General features: G+C 42.8%; 1 protein-coding gene across 1 annotated transcript in view; it reads right to left on the bottom strand.

Annotated features, from left to right (window-relative positions):
* The window catches only part of LOC129842569 (uncharacterized), a 53,250-nt gene that overhangs the window by 14,048 nt on the left and 16,702 nt on the right, over positions 1-22,500 (bottom strand). Inside the window, exon 5 of the mRNA XM_055911178.1 lies at positions 4,185-4,323. Coding sequence (XP_055767153.1) covers positions 4,185-4,323 — 139 coding nt within the window. The remainder of the gene's footprint in view (positions 1-4,184; positions 4,324-22,500) is intronic.

Below are 22,500 nucleotides of genomic sequence, written 5' to 3' on the forward strand. Positions count from 1 at the left end.
TAACATATAACATTCTAGTACTGACCCCCTAAATAACATTCTAGTACTGACCCCTAAATAACATATAACATTCTAGTACTGACCCCCTAAATAACATTCTAGTACTGACCCCTAAATAACATTCTAGTACTGACCCCCTAAATAACATATAACATTCTAGTACTGACCCCCTAAATAACATATAACATTCTAGTACTGACCCCTAAATAACATTCTAGTACTGACCCCCTAAATAACATATAACATTCTAGTACTGACCCCCAAAATAACATTCTAGTACTGACCCCCTAAATAACATTCTAGTACTGACCCCTAAATAACATTCTAGTACTGACCCCCTAAATAACATTCTAGTACTGACCCCCTAAATAACATTCTAGTACTTACCCCTAAATAACATTCTAGTACTGACCCCCTAAATAACATTCTAGTACTGACCCCCTAAATAACATATAACATTCTAGTACTGACCCCCTAAATAACAGTCTAGTACTGACCCCCTAAATAGCATTCTAGTACTGAAACCCTAAATAACATATAACATTCTAGTACTGACCCCCTAAATAACATTCTATTACTGACCCCCTAAATAACATATAACATTCTAGTACTGACCCCTAAATAACATATAACATTCCAGTACTGACCCCCTAAATAACATTCTAGTACTGACCCCTAAATAACATATAACATTCTAGTACTGACCCCCTAAATAACATTCTAGTACTGACCCCTAAATAACATATAACATTCTAGTACTGACCCCCTAAATAACATATAACATTCTAGTACTTACCCCTAAATAACATATAACATTCTAGTACTGACCCCCTAAATAACATTCTAGTACTGACCCCCTAAATAACATATAACGTTCTAGTACTGACCCCCTAAATAACATATAACATTCTAGTACTGACCCCCTAAATAACATATAACATTCTATTACTGACCCCTTAAATAACATTCTAGTACTGACCCCCTAAATAACATTCTAGTACTGACCCCCTAAATAACATTCTAGTACTGACCCCCTAAATAACATATAACATTCTAGTACTGACCCCCTATATAACATATAACATTCTAGTACTGACCCCCTAAATAACATATAACATTCTAGTACTGACCACTAAATAACATTCAAGTACTGACCTCTAAATAACATATAACATTCTAGTACTGACCCCCTAAATAACATTCTAGTACTGACCCCTAAATAACATTCTAGTACTGACCCCAAAATAACATATAACATTCTAGTACTGACCCCCTAAATAACATTCTAGTACTGACCCCCTAAATAACATTCTAGTACTGACCCCTAAATAACATATAACATTCTAGTACTGACCCCCTAAATAACATTCTAGTACTGACCCCTAAATAACATATAACATTCTAGTACTGACCCCCTAAATAACATTCTAGTACTGACCCCCTAAATAGCATTCTAGTACTGACCCCCTAAATAACATATAATATTCTAGTACTGACCCCCTAAATAACATTCTATTACTGACCCCCTAAATAACATATAACATTCTAGTACTGACCCCTAAATAACAAATAACATTCCAGTACTGACCCCCTAAATAACATTCTAGTACTGACCCCTAAATAACATATAACATTCTAGTACTGACCCCCTAAATAACATTCTAGTACTGACCCCTAAATAACATATAACATTCTAGTACTGACCCCCTAAATAACATATAACATTCTAGTACTGACCCCTAAATAACATATAACATTCTAGTACTGACCCCCTAAATAACATTCTAGTACTGACCCCCTAAATAACATATATCATTCTAGTACTGACCCCCTAAATAACATATAACATTCTAGTACTGACCCCCTAAATAACATATAACATTCTAGTACTGACCCCTTAAATAACATTCTAGTACTGACCCCCTAAATAACATTCTAGTACTGACCCCCTAAATAACATTCTAGTACTGACCCCCTAAATAACATATAACATTCTAGTACTGACCCCCTATATAACATATAACATTCTAGTACTGACCCCCTAAATAACATATAACATTCTAGTACTGACCACTAAATAACATTCTAGTACTGACCTCTAAATAACATATAACATTCTAGTACTGACCCCCTAAATAACATTCTAGTACTGACCCCTAAATAACATTCTAGTACTGACCCCAAAATAACATATAACATTCTAGTACTGACCCCCTAAATAACATTCTAGTACTGACCCCCTAAATAACATTCTAGTACTGACCCCTAAATAACATATAACATTCTAGTACTGACCCCCTAAATAACATTCTAGTACTGACCCCTAAATAACATATAACATTCTAGTACTGACCCCCTAAATAACATTCTAGTACTGACCCCCTAAATAACATTCTAGTACTGACCCCCTAAATAACATATAACATTCTAGTACTGACCCCCTAAATAACATTCTAGTACTGACCCCTAAATAACATATAACATTCTAGTACTGACCCCCTAAATAACATTCTAGTACTGACCCCTAAATAACATTCTAGTACTGACCCCCTAAATAACATATAACATTCTAGTACTGACCCCTAAATAACATTCTAGTACTGACCCCCTAAATAACATATAACATTCTAGTACTGACCCCTAAATAACATTCTATTACTGACCCCCTAAATAACATATAACATTCTAGTACTGACCCCCTAAATAACATATAACATTCTAGTACTGACACCCTAAATAACATTCTAGTACTGACCGCCAAATAACATATAACATTCTAGTACTGACCCCTAAATAACATTCTAGTACTGACCCCCTAAATAACATATAACATTCTAGTACTGACCCCCTAAATATCATTCTAGTACTGACACCCTAAATAACATTCTAGTACTGACCCCCAAATAACATTCTAGAACTGACCCCTAAATCACATATAACATTCTAGTACTGACCCCCTAAATAACATTCTAGTACTGACCCCCTAAATAACATATAACATTCTAGGACTGACACCCTAAATAACATACAACATATAACATACAACATACTAGTCTGCATGGCAAACATCTTCACAGCCCTAATTTATAGATAATTTAACACATTGTCAGCATACTGACGTGCTGGTATTAATACATAGTAACATTAATCACCATACTATACAACATGGGAGATACCACATACCACATGTGACAAAAAACATGTGACATAAAACATGTGACATACAACACATGGCATACAACATGTGACATACAACATGGGACATAAAACATGTGACATACAACATGTGACATACAACATGTGACATACAACATAGGGCATAAAACATGTGACATACAACATGTGACATACAACATGTGACATACAACATAGGGCATAAAACATGTGACATACAACATGTGACATACAACATGTGACATACAACATGTGACATACAACACATGGCATACAACATGTGACATACAACATGGGACATACAACATAGGGCATAAAACATGTGACATACAACATGTGACATACAACAGATGGCATACAACATGTGACATACATAATGTGACATACAACATGGGACATAAAACTAAAGGCATACAACATGGGACATACAACATATGACATACAACATATGGTATACAACATGTGACATAAAACATGTGACATACAACATATGACATACAACAGATGGCATACAACACATGGCACACAACATGTGCCATACAACATGTGCCATACAACATGTGACATACAACATGTGACATACAACACATGGAATACACCATTTGACATACAACATGTGACATGTGACATACAACACATGGCATACACCATGTGACATACAACATGTGACATGCAACATGTGACATACAACATGTGACATACAACATATGACATACAACATGTGACATACAACATATGACATACAACACATGACATACAACATATGACATACAACATGTGACATACAACATATGACATACAACACATGGCATACAACATGTGACATACAACATGTGTCATACAACATGTGACATACAACATGTTATGTACAACATTTGACATACAACACATGGTAGACAACATGTGACATACAACATGTGACATACAACATGTGACATAAAACATGTGACATACAACACGTGACATACAACAGGTGACATATAGCATGTGACATAGAACACATTACTCACACGGACCAGACGTCGACCTTGGGTCCATACTTGCTGTGGGCGAGCAGCTCGGGCGCGGCATAGGCTGGGCTTCCACACTGGGTGTTCAGCAGCTCAGCAGACTCTCTCTCTACCTTCAGAGTGTTGCTGAGACCGAAATCTACACACATGCAGTTACACAAGCACGCACACACGCACACACACGCACGCACACGCACGCACACACGCACGCACGCACGCACGCACGCACGCACACACACACACACACACACTGTAACCACAGCGGTAGCCAGAACTGGTTCCCCTGAGATGGTTAATCCAGCCATAAACTCAAGCCACAACCACGGTAACCATAGTAAGCACTGTAACCATAGTAACCCCTTCACCCTAACTCTGGTCCTAACCATCTCAACATGCCTCATTTAACATCAGTGTGTCTCTGTGTACGTGTTTGTGTACGTGTCTACTTGCGTGTGTCCCTCCAGTTGTTTAATGTCCCATACAGAGACACTGTGCCTGTCCAGAGTGGTCTCCATGGTTTAATGTCCCATACAGAGACACTGTGCCTGTCCACAGTGGTCTCCATGGTTTAATGTCCCATACAGAGACACAGTGCCTGTCCAGAGTGGTCTCCATGGTTTAATGTCCCATACAGAGACACTGTGCCTGTCCAGAGTGGTCTCAATGGTTTAATGTTCCATACAGAGACACTGTGCCTGTCCAGAGTGGTCTCCATGGTTTAATTTCCCATACAGAGACACTGTGCCTGTCCAGAGTGGTCTCCATGGTTTAATGTCCCATACAGAGACACTGTGCCTGTCCAGAGTGGTCTCCATGACAGCAGGTTGGAGGACCACTGACCCAGTTAATCCAGGACGTTATGACAGCATGGCTCCATGACAGCAGGTTGGAACACCACTGACCCCAGTTAATCCAGGACGTTATGACAGCATGGCTCCATGACAGCAGGTTGGAACACCACTGACCCAGTTAATCCAGGACGTTATGACAGCATGGCTCCATGACAGCAGGTTGGAACACCACTGACCCAGTTAATCCAGGAGGTTATGACAGCATGGCTCCATGACAGCAGGTTGGAGGACCACTGACCCAGTTAATCCAGGAGGTTATGACAGCATGGCTCCATGACAGCAGGTTGGAGGACCACTGACCCAGTTAATCCAGGACGTTATGACAGCATGGCTCCATGACAACAGGTTGGAACACCACTGACCCCAGTTAATCCAGGACGTTATGACAGCATGGCTCCATGACAGCTGGTTGGAACACCACTGACCCAGTTAATCCAGGACGTTATGACAGCATGGCTCCATGACAGCTGGTTGGAACACCACTGACCCAGTTAATCCAGGACGTTATGACAGCATGGCTCCATGACAGCAGGTTGGAACACCACTGACCCAGTTAATCCAGGACGTTATGACAGCATGGCTCCATGACAGCAGGTTGGAGGACCACTGACCCAGTTAATCTAGGACGTTATGACAGCATGGCTCCATGACAGCTGGTTGGAGGACCACTGACCCCAGTTAATCCAGGACGTTATGACAGCATGGCTCCATGACAGCAGGTTGGAACACCACTGACCCCAGTTAATCCAGGACGTTATGACAGCATGGCTCCATGACAGCAGGTTGGAGGACCACTGACCCAGTTAATCCAGGACGTTATGACAGCATGGCTCCATGACAGCAGGTTGGAGGACCACTGACCCAGTTAATCCAGGACGTTATGACAGCATGGCTCCATGACAGCTGGTTGGAACACCACTGACCCAGTTAATCCAGGACGTTATGACAGCATGGCTCCATGACAGCAGGTTGGAACACCACTGACCCAGTTAATCCAGGAGGTTATGACAGCATGGCTCCATGACAGCAGGTTGGAACACCACTGACCCAGTTAATCCAGGACGTTATGACAGCATGGCTCCATGACAGCTGGTTGGAACACCACTGACCCAGTTAATCCAGGACGTTATGACAGCATGGCTCCATGACAGCTGGTTGGAGGACCACTGACCCCAGTTAATCTAGGACGTTATGACAGCATGGCTCCATGACAGCAGGTTGGAACACCACTGACCCCAGTTAATCCAGGACGTTATGACAGCATGGCTCCATGACAGCAGGTTGGAACACCACTGACCCAGTTAATCCAGGACGTTATGACAGCATGGCTCCATGACAGCTGGTTGGAGGACCACTGACCCAGTTAATCCAGGACGTTATGACAGCATGGCTCCATGACAGCAGGTTGGAACACCACTGACCCAGTTAATCCAGGACGTTATGACAGCATGGCTCCATGACAGCAGGTTGGAACACCACTGACCCAGTTAATCCAGGACGTTATGACAGCATGGCTCCATGACAGCTGGTTGGAGGACCACTGACCCAGTTAATCCAGGACGTTATGACAGCATGGCTCCATGACAGCTGGTTGGAACACCACTGACCCAGTTAATCCAGGACGTTATGACAGCATGGCTCCATGACAGCAGGTTGGAACACCACTGACCCAGTTAATCCAGGACGTTATGACAGCATGGCTCCATGACAGCAGGTTGGAACACCACTGACCCAGTTAATCCAGGACGTTATGACATCATGGCTCCATGACAGCAGGTTGGAACACCACTGACCCAGTTAATCCAGGACGTTATGACAGCATGGCTCCATGACAGCAGGTTGGAGGACCACTGACCCCAGTTAATCCAGGACGTTATGACAGCATGGCTCCATGACAGCAGGTTGGAACACCACTGACCCAGTTAATCCAGGACGTTATGACAGCATGGCTCCATGACAGCAGGTTGGAACACCACTGACCCAGTTAATCCAGGACGTTATGACAGCATGGCTCCATGACAGCTGGTTGGAACACCACTGACCCCAGTTAATCCAGGACGTTATGACAGCATGGCTCCATGACAGCAGGTTGGAGGACCACTGACCCAGTTAATCCAGGACGTTATGACAGCATGGCTCCATGACAGCAGGTTGGAACACCACTGACCCAGTTAATCCAGGACGTTATGACAGCATGGCTCCATGACAGCTGGTTGGAACACCACTGACCCAGTTAATCCAGGACGTTATGACAGCATGGCTCCATGACAGCTGGTTGGAACACCACTGACCCAGTTAATCCAGGACGTTATGACAGCATGGCTCCATGACAGCTGGTTGGAACACCACTGACCCCAGTTAATCCAGGACGTTATGACAGCATGGCTCCATGACAGCAGGTTGGAACACCACTGACCCCAGTTAATCCAGGACGTTATGACAGCATGGCTCCATGACAGCAGGTTGGAACACCACTGACCCAGTTAATCCAGGACGTTATGACAGCATGGCTCCATGACAGCAGGTTGGAACACCACTGACCCAGTTAATCCAGGACGTTATGACAGCATGGCTCCATGACAGCAGGTTGGAGGACCACTGACCCAGTTAATCCAGGACGTTATGACAGCATGGCTCCATGACAGCTGGTTGGAACACCACTGACCCAGTTAATCCAGGACGTTATGACAGCATGGCTCCATGACAGCTGGTTGGAGGACCACTGACCCAGTTAATCCAGGACGTTATGACAGCATGGCTCCATGACAGCAGGTTGGAACACCACTGACCCAGTTAATCCAGGACGTTATGACAGCATGGCTCCATGACAGCAGGTTGGAACACCACTGACCCAGTTAATCCAGGACGTTATGACAGCATGGCTCCATGACAACAGGTTGGAGGACCACTGACCCAGTTAATCCAGGAGGTTATGACAGCATGGCTCCATGACAGCAGGTTGGAACACCACTGACCCCAGTTAATCCAGGACGTTATGACAGCATGGCTCCATGACAGCAGGTTGGAACACCACTGACCCAGTTAATCCAGGACGTTATGACAGCATGGCTCCATGACAGCAGGTTGGAGGACCACTGACCCAGTTAATCCAGGACGTTATGACAGCATGGCTCCATGACAGCTGGTTGGAACACCACTGACCCAGTTAATCCAGGACGTTATGACAGCATGGCTCCATGACAGCAGGTTGGAACACCACTGACCCAGTTAATCCAGGACGTTATGACAGCATGGCTCCATGACAGCTGGTTGGAACACCACTGACCCCAGTTAATCCAGGACGTTATGACAGCATGGCTCCATGACAGCAGGTTGGAACACCACTGACCCAGTTAATCCAGGACGTTATGACAGCATGGCTCCATGACAGCAGGTTGGAACACCACTGACCCCAGTTAATCCAGGACGTTATGACAGCATGGCTCCATGACAGCAGGTTGGAGGACCACTGACCCAGTTAATCTAGGACGTTATGACAGCATGGCTCCATGACAGCTGGTTGGAACACCACTGACCCAGTTAATCCAGGACGTTATGACAGCATGGCTCCATGACAGCAGGTTGGAGGACCACTGACCCAGTTAATCCAGGAGGTTATGACAGCATGGCTCCATGACAGCAGGTTGGAACACCACTGACCCAGTTAATCCAGGACGTTATGACAGCATGGCTCCATGACAGCAGGTTGGAACACCACTGACCCCAGTTAATCCAGGAGGTTATGACAGCATGGCTCCATGACAGCTGGTTATATAACATTATTGTACTGACCTCCCTAAATAACATATAACACATCTTGGCCATGTTCTGTTATAATCTCCACCCGGCACAGCCAGAAGAGGACTGGCCACCCCTCATAGCCTGGTTCCTCTCTAGGTTTCTTCCTAGGTTCCTGCCTTTCTAGGGAGTTTTTCCTAGCCACCGTGCTTCTACACCTGCATTGCTTGCTGCTTGCGTTGACATACAACATGTTACATACAACACATGGCATACAACATGTGACATACAACACATGGCATACAACATGTGACATACAACATGTGACATACAACACATGGCATACAACATGTGACATACAACACGTAACACACATCATGTGACACAACATGGACCAGACGTCATCCATCGTACATCAAGAAGATTTCACAGTTTCCCTTCGAATTTCAACATATTATGCTTCTGTTTTTGACACTTAAACGTAGTCATTAATTTTGCATGGTTAAAGGGTTAATACCACTTGGTTCGCACACTTTGCAGACTTTTGACTGATTGGAATTTTAGGTAGGCTAGTTAACTTGTGAAGCTTATTATGTGAGCTTCCTCAGAAACTCTTTAACTAGTATAGGCCTACTATTTATTGATTTTTATCTCAGACTTTTATAGCCGACTGGACTCAGAGAGCTACTCTCTCAAGTTATCTCATTGGGACGAGTGACTCTTTTGGCAAGTCGTTATATTTTTTTCTTGTTATTTATGCTATTTGCCGCATGACTCCGGCGTGCTTTGTTGACTATGAACTTGCTGTTTACCCAACCGTGGGACAGACGATGTTTGTTCCCACACTCGGGACTCTGACTCTCTACTGGTTACACGTCTTCCCATTCTATTCTAACCACCTCTCGCTGGCTTTGTGTTTATGTTACCTGATTGAATCGCTGTACAATATGATCTTGTTACCATCTGATGCACATTCAAATGTCATAAAAAAAACTTCTCTCAGCACATATCATAGCAGCAGGCTAAGTTTAAATCTAGAATTTTTGTTTCCTCTATTGTAATCGTTCCTCTTTCACCCCAGCTGCCAAACGGACCCTGATTCAGATGACCATCCTACCCATGCTAGATTACGGAAACATAATTTATAGATTGGCAGGTAAGGGTGCTCTCGAGCAGCTAGATGTTCTTTACCATTCGGCCATCAGATTTTCCACCAATGCTCCTTATAGGACACATCACTGCACTCTATACTCCTCTGTAAACTGTTCATCTCTGTATACCTGTCGCAAGACCCACTGGTTGATGCTTATTTATAAAACCCTCTTAGGCCTCACTCCCTCCTATCTGAGATATCTACTGCAGCCCTCATCCTCCACGTACAACACCCGTTCTGCCAGTCACATTCTGTTAAAGGTCCCCAAAGCACACACATCCCTGGGTCGCTCCTCTTTTCAGTTCGCTGCAGCTAGCGACTGGAACGAGCTGCAACAAACACTCAAACTGGACAGTTTTATCTCCATCTCTTCATTCAAAGAAGATACTGACAGTTGTGGCTGCTTCACGTGATGTACTGTTGTCTCTACCTTCTTTGCCTTTGTGCTGTTTCTCTGTGTCCAATAATGTTTGTACCTGTCACACCCTGATCTGTTTCACCTGTCGTTGTGCTTGTCTCCACCCCCCTCCAGGTGCGGCCCATCTTCCCCATTATCCCCAGTGCATTTACACCTGTGTTCTCTGTTTGTCGGCTGCCAGTTCGCCTCGTCTCGTCAAGCCAACCAGCGTGTTTTTCCTTGCTCCTGTTTTTCCTAGTCTCTGTTTACTTGCCCTCCCGGTTCTGACCCTTTCAGCCTGCCCTGACCTCGAGCCTGCCTGCCGCCCTGTACCTTTCGGACTCTGACCTGGTTAATGAACTTCTGCCTGTCCTCGACCTGCCTATTGCCTGCCCCTTGTACTCGAACCATCTGCATCTGGGTCTCGCCCTGTGTCGTTATAGTACCATGTTTTGTGCTGCTACCATGTTGTGCTGCTGCCGTGTTGATGTCATGTGATGCTGCCATGTGCTGTTGTCTTAGGTCTCTCTTTATGTCGTGTTGTGATGTCTCTCTTGTCGTGATGTGTGTTTCGTCCTATATTTTTTATTTTAATCCCAGCCCCCGTCCCCACAGCAGACCTTTTGGTAGACCGTCATTGTAAATAAGAATTTGTAATTTCCTGCCTAGTTAAATAACTTGTTTTTATAAAATGGCTATGATTTGGGAAAGGCTTACAACAAAATAATAAAAAATGACGCCCTATTACCATAGAGAATCAGTAAGTGTTCTCGCAGCTTGCTAAAGCATTGTGATTGGCAGTGGTGCAGTAGTCTACAAAACATGGCTCTGGTTCCCAGGGCAGGACTTTCCTTATTCTCTCTTTTGTGAGCAACGAGGACGCCATTTTCCAACGTTCTGGGGACCTTTTCAAATAATACCGTCTATCTTTAGGGATCAGCCTGGCTGCATGCATATACAATATAATGCATATCTAGACAGATCCACATCTAGACAGATCCATATCTAGACAGATCCACATCTAGACAGATCCACATCTAGACAGATCCACATCTAGACAGATCCATCTAGACAGATCCATATCTAGACAGATCCATATCTAGACAGATCCACATCTAGACAGATCCACATCTAGACAGATCCACATCTAGACAGATCCACATCTAGACAGATCCACATCTAGACAGATCCATATCTAGACATCTAGACAGATCCATATCTAGACAGATCCATATCTAGACAGATCCATATCTAGACAGATCCATATCTAGACATCTAGACAGATCCACATCTAGACAGATCCATATCTAGACAGATCCACATCTAGACAGATCCACATCTAGACAGATCCACATCTAGACAGATCCATCTAGACAGATCCATATCTAGACAGATCCACATCTAGACAGATCCACATCTAGACAGATCCACATCTAGACAGATCCACATCTAGACAGATCCACATCTAGACAGATCCACATCTAGACAGATCCACATCTAGACAGATCCATATCTAGACATCTAGACAGATCCATATCTAGACAGATCCATATCTAGACAGATCCATATCTAGACAGATCCATATCTAGACATCTAGACAGATCCACATCTAGACAGATCCATATCTAGACAGATCCACATCTAGACAGATCCACATCTAGACAGATCCATATCTAGACATCTAGACAGATCCATATCTAGACAGATCCATATCTAGACAGATCCATATCTAGACAGATCCATATCTAGACAGATCCACATCTAGACAGATCCACATCTAGACAGATCCATATCTAGACATCTAGACAGATCCATATCTAGACAGATCCATATCTAAACAGATCCATATCTAAACAGATCCATATCTAGACAGATCCATCTAGACAGATCCACATCTAGACAGATCCAAATCTAGACAGATCCACATCTAGACAGATCCACATCTAGACAGATCCATATCTAGACAGATCCACATCTAGACAGATCCATATCTAGACAGATCCACATCTAGACAGATCCATATCTAGACATCTAGACAGATCCATATCTAGACAGATCCACATCTAGACAGATCCATATCTAAACAGATCCATATCTAGACATCTAGACAGATCCACATCTAGACAGATCCATATCTAGACAGATCCACATCTAGACAGATCCATATCTAGACATCTAGACAGATCCATATCTAGACAGATCCATATCTAGACAGATCCATATCTAGACAGATCCATATCTAGACAGATCCACATCTAGACAGATCCACATCTAGACATCTAGACAGATCCATATCTAGACAGATCCATATCTAAACAGATCCATATCTAGACAGATCCATATCTAGACAGATCCACATCTAGACAGATCCACATCTAGACAGATCCATTTCTAGACAGATCCAAATCTAGACAGATCCACATCTAGACAGATCCACATCTAGACAGATCCATATCTAGACAGATCCACATCTAGACAGATCCATATCTAGACAGATCCACATCTAGACAGATCCATATCTAGACATCTAGACAGATCCACATCTAGACAGATCCACATCTAGACAGATCCATATCTAAACAGATCCACAACTAGACAGATCCACATCTAGACAGATCCACATCTAGACAGATCCATATCTAGACAGATCCATATCTAGACATCTAGACAGATCCACATCTAGACAGATCCATATCTAGACAGATCCACATCTAGACAGATCCATATCTAGACAGATCCACATCTAGACAGATCCATATCTAGACATCTAGACAGATCCACATCTAGACAGATCCATATCTAGACAGATCCACATCTAGACAGATCCATATCTAGACAGATCCACATCTAGACAGATCCATCTAGACAGATCCATCTAGACAGATCCATATCTAGACAGATCCACATCTAGACAGATCCATCTAGACAGATCCACATCTAGACAGATCCACATCTAGACAGATCCATATCTAGACAGATCCATATCTAGACAGATCCACATCTAGACAGATCCATCTAGACAGATCCACATCTAGACAGATCCATCTAGACAGATCCACATCTAGACAGATCCATACCTAGACAGATCCATCTAGACAGATCCATATCTAGACAGATCCATCTAGACAGATCCACATCTAGACAGATCCATATCTAGACATCTAGACAGATCCACATCTAGACAGATCCACATCTAGACAGATCCATATCTAGACAGATCCATATCTAGACAGATCCATCTGGACAGATCCATATCTAGACATCTAAACAGATCCACATTTAGACAGATCCACATATAGACAGATCCATCTAGACAGATCCACATCTAGACAGATCCATATCTAGACAGATCCACATCTATACAGATCCATATCTAGACAGATCCATATCTAGACAGATCCACATATAGACAGATCCATCTAGACAGATCCACATCTAGACAGATCCACATCTAGACAGATCCATCTAGACAGATCCATCTGGACAGATCCATATCTAGACATCCATATCTAGACAGATCCACATCTAGACATCTAGACAGATCCATATCTAGACATCTAGACAGATCCATATCTAGACAGATCCATATCTAAACAGATCCATATCTAGACAGATCCATATCTAGACAGATCCACATCTAGACAGATCCACATCTAGACAGATCCATTTCTAGACAGATCCAAATCTAGACAGATCCACATCTAGACAGATCCACATCTAGACAGATCCATATCTAGACAGATCCACATCTAGACAGATCCATATCTAGACAGATCCACATCTAGACAGATCCATATCTAGACATCTAGACAGATCCACATCTAGACAGATCCACATCTAGACAGATCCATATCTAAACAGATCCACAACTAGACAGATCCACATCTAGACAGATCCACATCTAGACAGATCCATATCTAGACAGATCCATATCTAGACATCTAGACAGATCCACATCTAGACAGATCCATATCTAGACAGATCCACATCTAGACAGATCCATATCTAGACAGATCCACATCTAGACAGATCCATATCTAGACATCTAGACAGATCCACATCTAGACAGATCCATATCTAGACAGATCCACATCTAGACAGATCCATATCTAGACAGATCCACATCTAGACAGATCCATCGAGACAGATCCATCTAGACAGATCCATATCTAGACAGATCCACATCTAGACAGATCCATCTAGACAGATCCACATCTAGACAGATCCACATCTAGACAGATCCATATCTAGACAGATCCATATCTAGACAGATCCACATCTAGACAGATCCATCTAGACAGATCCACATCTAGACAGATCCATCTAGACAGATCCACATCTAGACAGATCCATACCTAGACAGATCCATCTAGACAGATCCATATCTAGACATATCCATCTAGACAGATCCACATCTAGACAGATCCATATCTAGACAGATCCACATCTATACAGATCCATATCTAGACAGATCCATATCTAGACAGATCCACATATAGACAGATCCATCTAGACAGATCCACATCTAGACAGATCCACATCTAGACAGATCCATCTAGACAGATCCATCTGGACAGATCCATATCTAGACATCCATATCTAGACAGATCCACATCTAGACATCTAGACAGATCCATATCTAGACATCTAGACAGATCCATATCTAGACATCTAGACAGATCCATATCTAGACAGATCCATCTAGACAGATCCAAATCTAGACATCTAGACAGATCCATATCTAGACAGATCCATATCTAGACAGATCCATATCTAGACAGATCCACATCTAGACATCTAGACAGATCCATATCTAGACAGATCCATATCTAGACAGATCCATATCTAGACAGATCCACATCTAGACATCTAGACAGATCCATATCTAGACATCTAGACAGATCCATATCTAGACATCTAGACAGATCCATATCTAGACAGATCCATCTAGACAGATCCAAATCTAGACATCTAGACAGATCCACATCTAGACAGATCCATATCTAGACAGATCCATATCTAGACAGATCCACATCTAGACATCTAGACAGATCCATATCTAGACAGATCCATATCTAGACAGATCCATATCTAGACAGATCCATATCTAGACAGATCCACATCTAGACAGATCCATATCTAGACAGATCCATATCTAGACAGATCTATATCTAGACAGATCCATATCTAGACAGATCCATATCTAGACAGATCCACATCTAGACAGATCCATATCTAGACAGATCCATATCTAGACAGATCCATATCTAGACAGATCCATATCTAGACAGATCCATATCTAGACAGATCCACATCTAGACATCTAGACAGATCCATATCTATACAGATCCACATCTAGACATCTAGACAGATCCATATCTAGACAGATCCATATCTAGACAGATCCATATCTAGACAGATCCACATCTAGACATCTAGACAGATCCATATCTAGACAGATCCATATCTAGACAGATCCATATCTAGACAGATCCACATCTAGACATCTAGACAGATCCATATCTAGACATCTAGACAGATCCATATCTAGACATCTAGACAGATCCATATCTAGACAGATCCATCTAGACAGATCCAAATCTAGACATCTAGACAGATCCACATCTAGACAGATCCATATCTAGACAGATCCATATCTAGACAGATCCACATCTAGACATCTAGACAGATCCATATCTAGACAGATCCATATCTAGACAGATCCATATCTAGACAGATCCATATCTAGACAGATCCACATCTAGACAGATCCATATCTAGACAGATCCATATCTAGACAGATCTATATCTAGACAGATCCATATCTAGACAGATCCATATCTAGACAGATCCACATCTAGACAGATCCATATCTAGACAGATCCATATCTAGACAGATCCATATCTAGACAGATCCATATCTAGACAGATCCATATCTAGACAGATCCACATCTAGACATCTAGACAGATCCATATCTATACAGATCCACATCTAGACATCTAGACAGATCCATATCTAGACATCTAGACAGATCCATATCTAGACAGATCCACATCTAGACAGATCCATATCTAGACAGATCCATATCTAGACAGATCCATATCTAGACAGATCCACATCTAGACATCTAGACAGATCCATATCTAGACAGATCCATATCTAGACAGATCCATCTAGACAGATCCATATCTAGACAGATCCATCTAGACAGATCCATATCTAGACAGATCCATATCTAGACAGATCCATATCTAGACAGATCCATCTAGACAGATCCATATCTAGACAGATCCATATCTAGACATCTAGACAGATCCATATCTAGACAGATCCATCTAGACAGATCCATCTAGACAGATCCATCTAGACAGATCCATCTAGACAGATCCATATCTAGACAGATCCATATCTAGACAGATCCATCTAGACAGATCCATCTAGACAGATCCATCTAGACAGATCCATATCTAGACAGATCCATATCTAGACATCTAGACAGATCCACATCTAGACAGATCCATCTAGACAGATCCATATCTAGACATCTAGACAGATCCATATCTAGACATCTAGACAGATCCATCTAGACAGATCCACACCTAGACAGATCCATCTAGACAGATCCAAATCAGACAGATCCATATCTAGACAGATCCATCTAGACAGATCCATCTAGACAGATCCATATCTAGACAGATCCACATCTAGACAGATCCATCTAGACAGATCCACATCTAGACAGATCCATCTAGACAGATCCATCTAGACAGATCCATATCTAGACAGATCCACATCTAGACAGATCCATCTAGACAGATCCACATCTAGACAGATCCATCTAGACAGATCCACATCTAGACAGATCCATATCTAGACATCTAGACAGATCCATATCTAGACATCTAGACAGATCCATATCTAGACAGATCCATATCTAAACAGATCCACATTTAGACAGATCCACATCTAGACAGATCCACATCTAGACAGATCCATCTGGACAGATCCACATCTAGACAGATCCACATCTAAACAGATCCACATCTAGACAGATCCACATCTAGACAGATCCACATCTAGACAGATCCACATCTAAACAGATCCACATCTAAACAGATCCACATTTAGACAGATCCACATCTAGACAGACACATATCTAGACAGATCCACATCTAGACAGACACATATCTAGACAGATCCACATCTAGACAGACACATATCTATACAGATCCATCTAGACAGATCCATCTAGACAGATCCATATCTAGACAGATCCATATCTAGACAGATCCATATCTAGACAGATCCATATCTAGACAGATCCATCTAGACAGATCCATATCTAGACATCTAGACAGATCCATATCTAGACATCTAGACAGATCCATCTAGACAGATCCACATCTAGACAGATCCATCTAGACAGATCCACATCTAGACAGATCCATATCTAGACAGATCCATATCTAGACAGATCCATATCTAGACAGATCCATATCTAGACAGATCCATCTAGACAGATCCATATCTAAACAGATCCATATCTAGACAGATCCATATCTAGACAGATCCATCTAGACAGATCCACATCTAGACAGATCCACAACTAGACAGATCAACATCTAGACAGATCCATATCTAGACATCTAGACAGATCCATATCTAGACAGATCCATATCTAGACATCTAGACAGATCCATATCTAGACAGATCCACATCTAGACAGATCCATATCTAGACAGATCCACATCTAGACAGATCCATATCTAGACAGATCCACATCTAGACAGATCCACATCTAGACAGATCCATATCTAGACAGATCCATATCTAGACAGATCCATATCTAGACAGATCCACATCTAGACAGATCCACATCTAGACAGATCCATATCTAGACAGATCCACATCTAGACAGATCCATCTGGACAGATCCACATCTAGACAGATCCATCTAGACAGATCCACATCTAGACAGATCCATCTAGACAGATCCATCTAGACAGATCCATATCTAGACAGATCCACATCTAGACAGATCCATCTAGACAGATCCACATCTAGACAGATCCATCTAGACAGATCCACATCTAGACAGATCCATATCTAGACATCTAGACAGATCCATATCTAGACATCTAGACAGATCCATATCTAGACAGATCCATATCTAGACAGATCCATATCTAAACAGATCCACATTTAGACAGATCCACATCTAGACAGATCCACATCTAGACAGATCCATCTGGACAGATCCACATCTAGACAGATCCACATCTAAACAGATCCACATCTAGACAGATCCACATCTAGACAGATCCACATCTAGACAGATCCACATCTAAACACATCCATATCTAGACAGATCCATCTAGACAGATCCATATCTAGACAGATCCATATCTAAACAGATCCACATCTAGACAGATCCACATCTAGACAGATCCATATCTAGACAGATCCATATCTAGACAGATCCACATCTAGACAGATCCACATCTAGACAGATCCATATCTAGACATCTAAACAGATCCACATCTAGACAGATCCACATATAGACAGATCCATATCTAGACAGATCCACATCTAGACAGATCCACATCTAGACAGATCCATATCTAGACATCTAGACAGATCCATATCTAGACATCTAGACAGATCCATATCTAGACAGATCCATATCTAGACAGATCCATATCTAAACAGATCCACATTTAGACAGATCCACATCTAGACAGATCCACATCTAGACAGATCCATCTGGACAGATCCACATCTATACAGATCCACATCTAAACAGATCCACATCTAGACAGATCCACATCTAGACAGATCCACATCTAGACAGATCCACATCTAAACACATCCATATCTAGACAGATCCATCTAGACAGATCCATATCTAGACAGATCCATATCTAAACAGATCCACATCTAGACAGATCCACATCTAGACAGATCCATATCTAGACAGATCCATATCTAGACAGATCCACATCTAGACAGATCCACATCTAGACAGATCCATATCTAGACATCTAAACAGATCCACATCTAGACAGATCCACATATAGACAGATCCATATCTAGACAGATCCACATCTAGACAGATCCATATCTAGACAGATCCATATCTAGACAGATCCATATCTAAACAGATTTTTTTATTTTTTATTTATTTCACCTTTATTTAACCAGGTAGGCAAATTGAGAACACGTTCTCATTTACAATTGCGACCTGGCCAAGATAAAGCAAAGCAGTTCGACACATACAACAACACATAGTTACACATGGAGTAAAACAAAACATACAGTCAATAATACAGTGAAAATAAGTCTACATACAATATGAGCAAGTGAGGTGAGATAAGGGAGGTGAAGGCAAACAAAATATATATATAAATAAATAAATATATAAAAAGGCCATGGTGGCGAAGTAAATACAATATAGCAAGTAAAAAAAATAACACTGGAATGGTTGGTTTGCAGTGGAAGAAGGTGCAAAGTAGAGATAGAAATAATGGGGTGCAAAGGAGCAAAATAAATAAATACAGTAGGTGAAGAGGTAGTTGTTTGGGCTAAATTATAGATGGGCTGTGTACAGGTGCAGTAATCTATGAGCTGCTCTGACAGCTGGTGCTTAAAGCTAGTGAGGGAGATAAGTGTTTCCAGTTTCAGAGATTTTTGTAGTTCGTTCCAGTCATTGGCAGCAGAGAACTGGAAAGAGAGGCGGCCAAAGGAAGAATTGGTTTTGGGGGTGACCAGAGAGATATACCTGCTGGAGCGCGTGCTACGGGTGGGCGTTGCTATGGTGACCAGCGAGCTGAGATAAGGGGGGACTTTACCTAGCAGGGTCTTGTAGATGACCTGGAGCCAGTGGGTTTGGCGACGAGTGTGAAGCGAGGGCCAGCCAACGAGAGCGTACAGGTCGCAGTGGTGGGTAGTATATGGGGCTTTGGTGACAAAACGGATGGCACTGTGATAGACTGCATCCAATTTATTGAGTAGGGTTTTGGAGGCTATTTTGTAAATGACATCACCGAAGTCGAGGATTGGTAGGATGGTCAGTTTTACAAGGGTATGTTTGGCAGCATGAGTGAAGGATGCTTTGTTGCGGAATAGGAAGCCGATTCTAGATTTAACTTTGGATTGGAGATGCTTGATGTGAGTCTGGAAGGAGAGTTTACAGTCTAACCAGACACCTAGGTATTTGTAGTTGTCCACATATTCTAAGTCAGAGCCGTCCAAAGTATTGATGTTGGACAGGCGGGCAGGAGCAGGCAGCGATCGGTTGAAGAGCATGCATTTAGTTTTACTTGTATTTAAGAGCAATTGGAGGCCACGGAAGGAAAGTTGTATGGCATTGAAGCTCGCCTGGAGGGTTGTTAACACAGTGTCAAGAGAAGGGCCAGAAGTATACAGAATAGTGTCGTCTGCGTAGAGGTGGATCAGAGACTCACCAGCAGCAAGAGCGACATCATTGATGTATACAGAGAAGAGAGTCGGTCCAAGAATTGAACCCTGTGGCACCCCCATAGAGACTGCCAGAGGTCCGGACAACAGACCCTCCGATTTGACACACTGAACTCGATCAGAGAAGTAGTTGGTGAACCAGGCGAGGCAATCATTAGAGAAACCAAGGCTGTCGAGTCTGCCGATGAGGATGTGGTGATTGACAGAGTCAAAAGCCTTGGCCAGGTCAATGAATATGGCTGCACAGTACTGTTTCCTATCGATAGCGGTTAAGATATCGTTTAGGACCTTGAGCGTGGCTGAGGTGCACCCATGACCAGCTCTGAAACCAGATTGCATAGCGGAGAAGGTATGGTGGGATTCGAGATGGTCGGTAATCTGTTTGTTGACTTGGCTTTCGAAGACCTTAGAAAGGCAGGGTAGGATAGATATAGGTCTGTAGCAGTTTGGTTCTAGAGTGTCTCCCCCTTTGAAGAGGGGGATAACCGCAGCTGCTTTCCAATCTTTGGGAATCTCAGACGACACGAAAGAGAGGTTGAAAAGGCTGGCAATAGGGGTGGCAACAATTTCAGCAGATAGTTTTAGAAAGAAAGGGTCCAGATTATCTAGCCCGGCTGATTTGTAAGGGTCCAGATTTTGCAGCTCTTTCAGAACATCAGCTGACTGTATTTGGGAGAAAGAGAAATGGGGAAGGCTTGGGCGAGTAGCAGAGGGGAGGGCAGTGCTGTTGACCGGGGTAGGGGTAGCCAGGTGGAAAGCATGGCCAGCCGTAGAAAAATGCTTATTGAAATTCTCAATTATAATGGATTTGTCGGTGGTGACAGTATTTCCTATCTTCAGTGCATTTGGAAGCTGGGAGGAGGTGTTCTTATTCTCCATGGACTTTACAGTGTCCCAGAACTTGTTTGAGTTTGTGTTGCAGGAAGCAAATTTCTGCTTGAAAAAGCTAGCCTTGGCTTTTCTAACTGCCTGTGTATGCTGGTTTCTAGCTTCCCTGAAAAGTTGCATATCACGGGGGCTGTTCGATGCTAATGCAGAACGCCATAGGATGTTTTTCTGTTGGTTAAGGGCAGTCAGGTCAGGAGAGAACCAAGGGCTATATCTGTTCCTGGTTCTAAATTTCTTGAATGGGGCATGCTTATTCAAGATGGTGAGGAAGGCATTTTAAAAAAATATCCAGGCATCCTCTACTGACGGGATGAGATCAATATCCTTCCAGGATACCTCGGCCAGGTCGATTAGAAAGGCCTGCTCGCTGAAGTGTTTCAGGGAGCGTTTGACAGTGATGAGTGGAGGTCGTTTGATCGCTGACCCATTACGGATGCAGGCAATGAGGCAGTGATCGCTGAGATCTTGGTTGAAAACAGCAGAGGTGTATTTGGAGGGCAAGTTGGTTAGGATGATGTCTATGAGGGTACCCGTGTTTACGGAATTGGGGTGATACCTGGTAGGTTCATTGATAATTTGTGTGAGATTGAGGGCATCAAGCTTAGATTGTAGGATGGCTGGGGTGTTAAGCATGTTCCAATTTAGGTCGCCTAGCAGCACAAGCTCTGAAGATAGATGGGGGGCAATCAGTTCACATATGGTGTCCAGAGCACAGCTGGGGGCAGAGGGTGGTCTATAGCAGGCGGCAACAGTGAGAGACTTGTTTTTAGAGAGGTGGATTTTTAAAAGTAGGAGTTCAAATTGTTTCGG

Source organism: Salvelinus fontinalis, unplaced genomic scaffold, assembly GCF_029448725.1.
Source record: "Salvelinus fontinalis isolate EN_2023a unplaced genomic scaffold, ASM2944872v1 scaffold_0053, whole genome shotgun sequence".
Lineage (NCBI taxonomy): Eukaryota > Metazoa > Chordata > Actinopteri > Salmoniformes > Salmonidae > Salvelinus > Salvelinus fontinalis.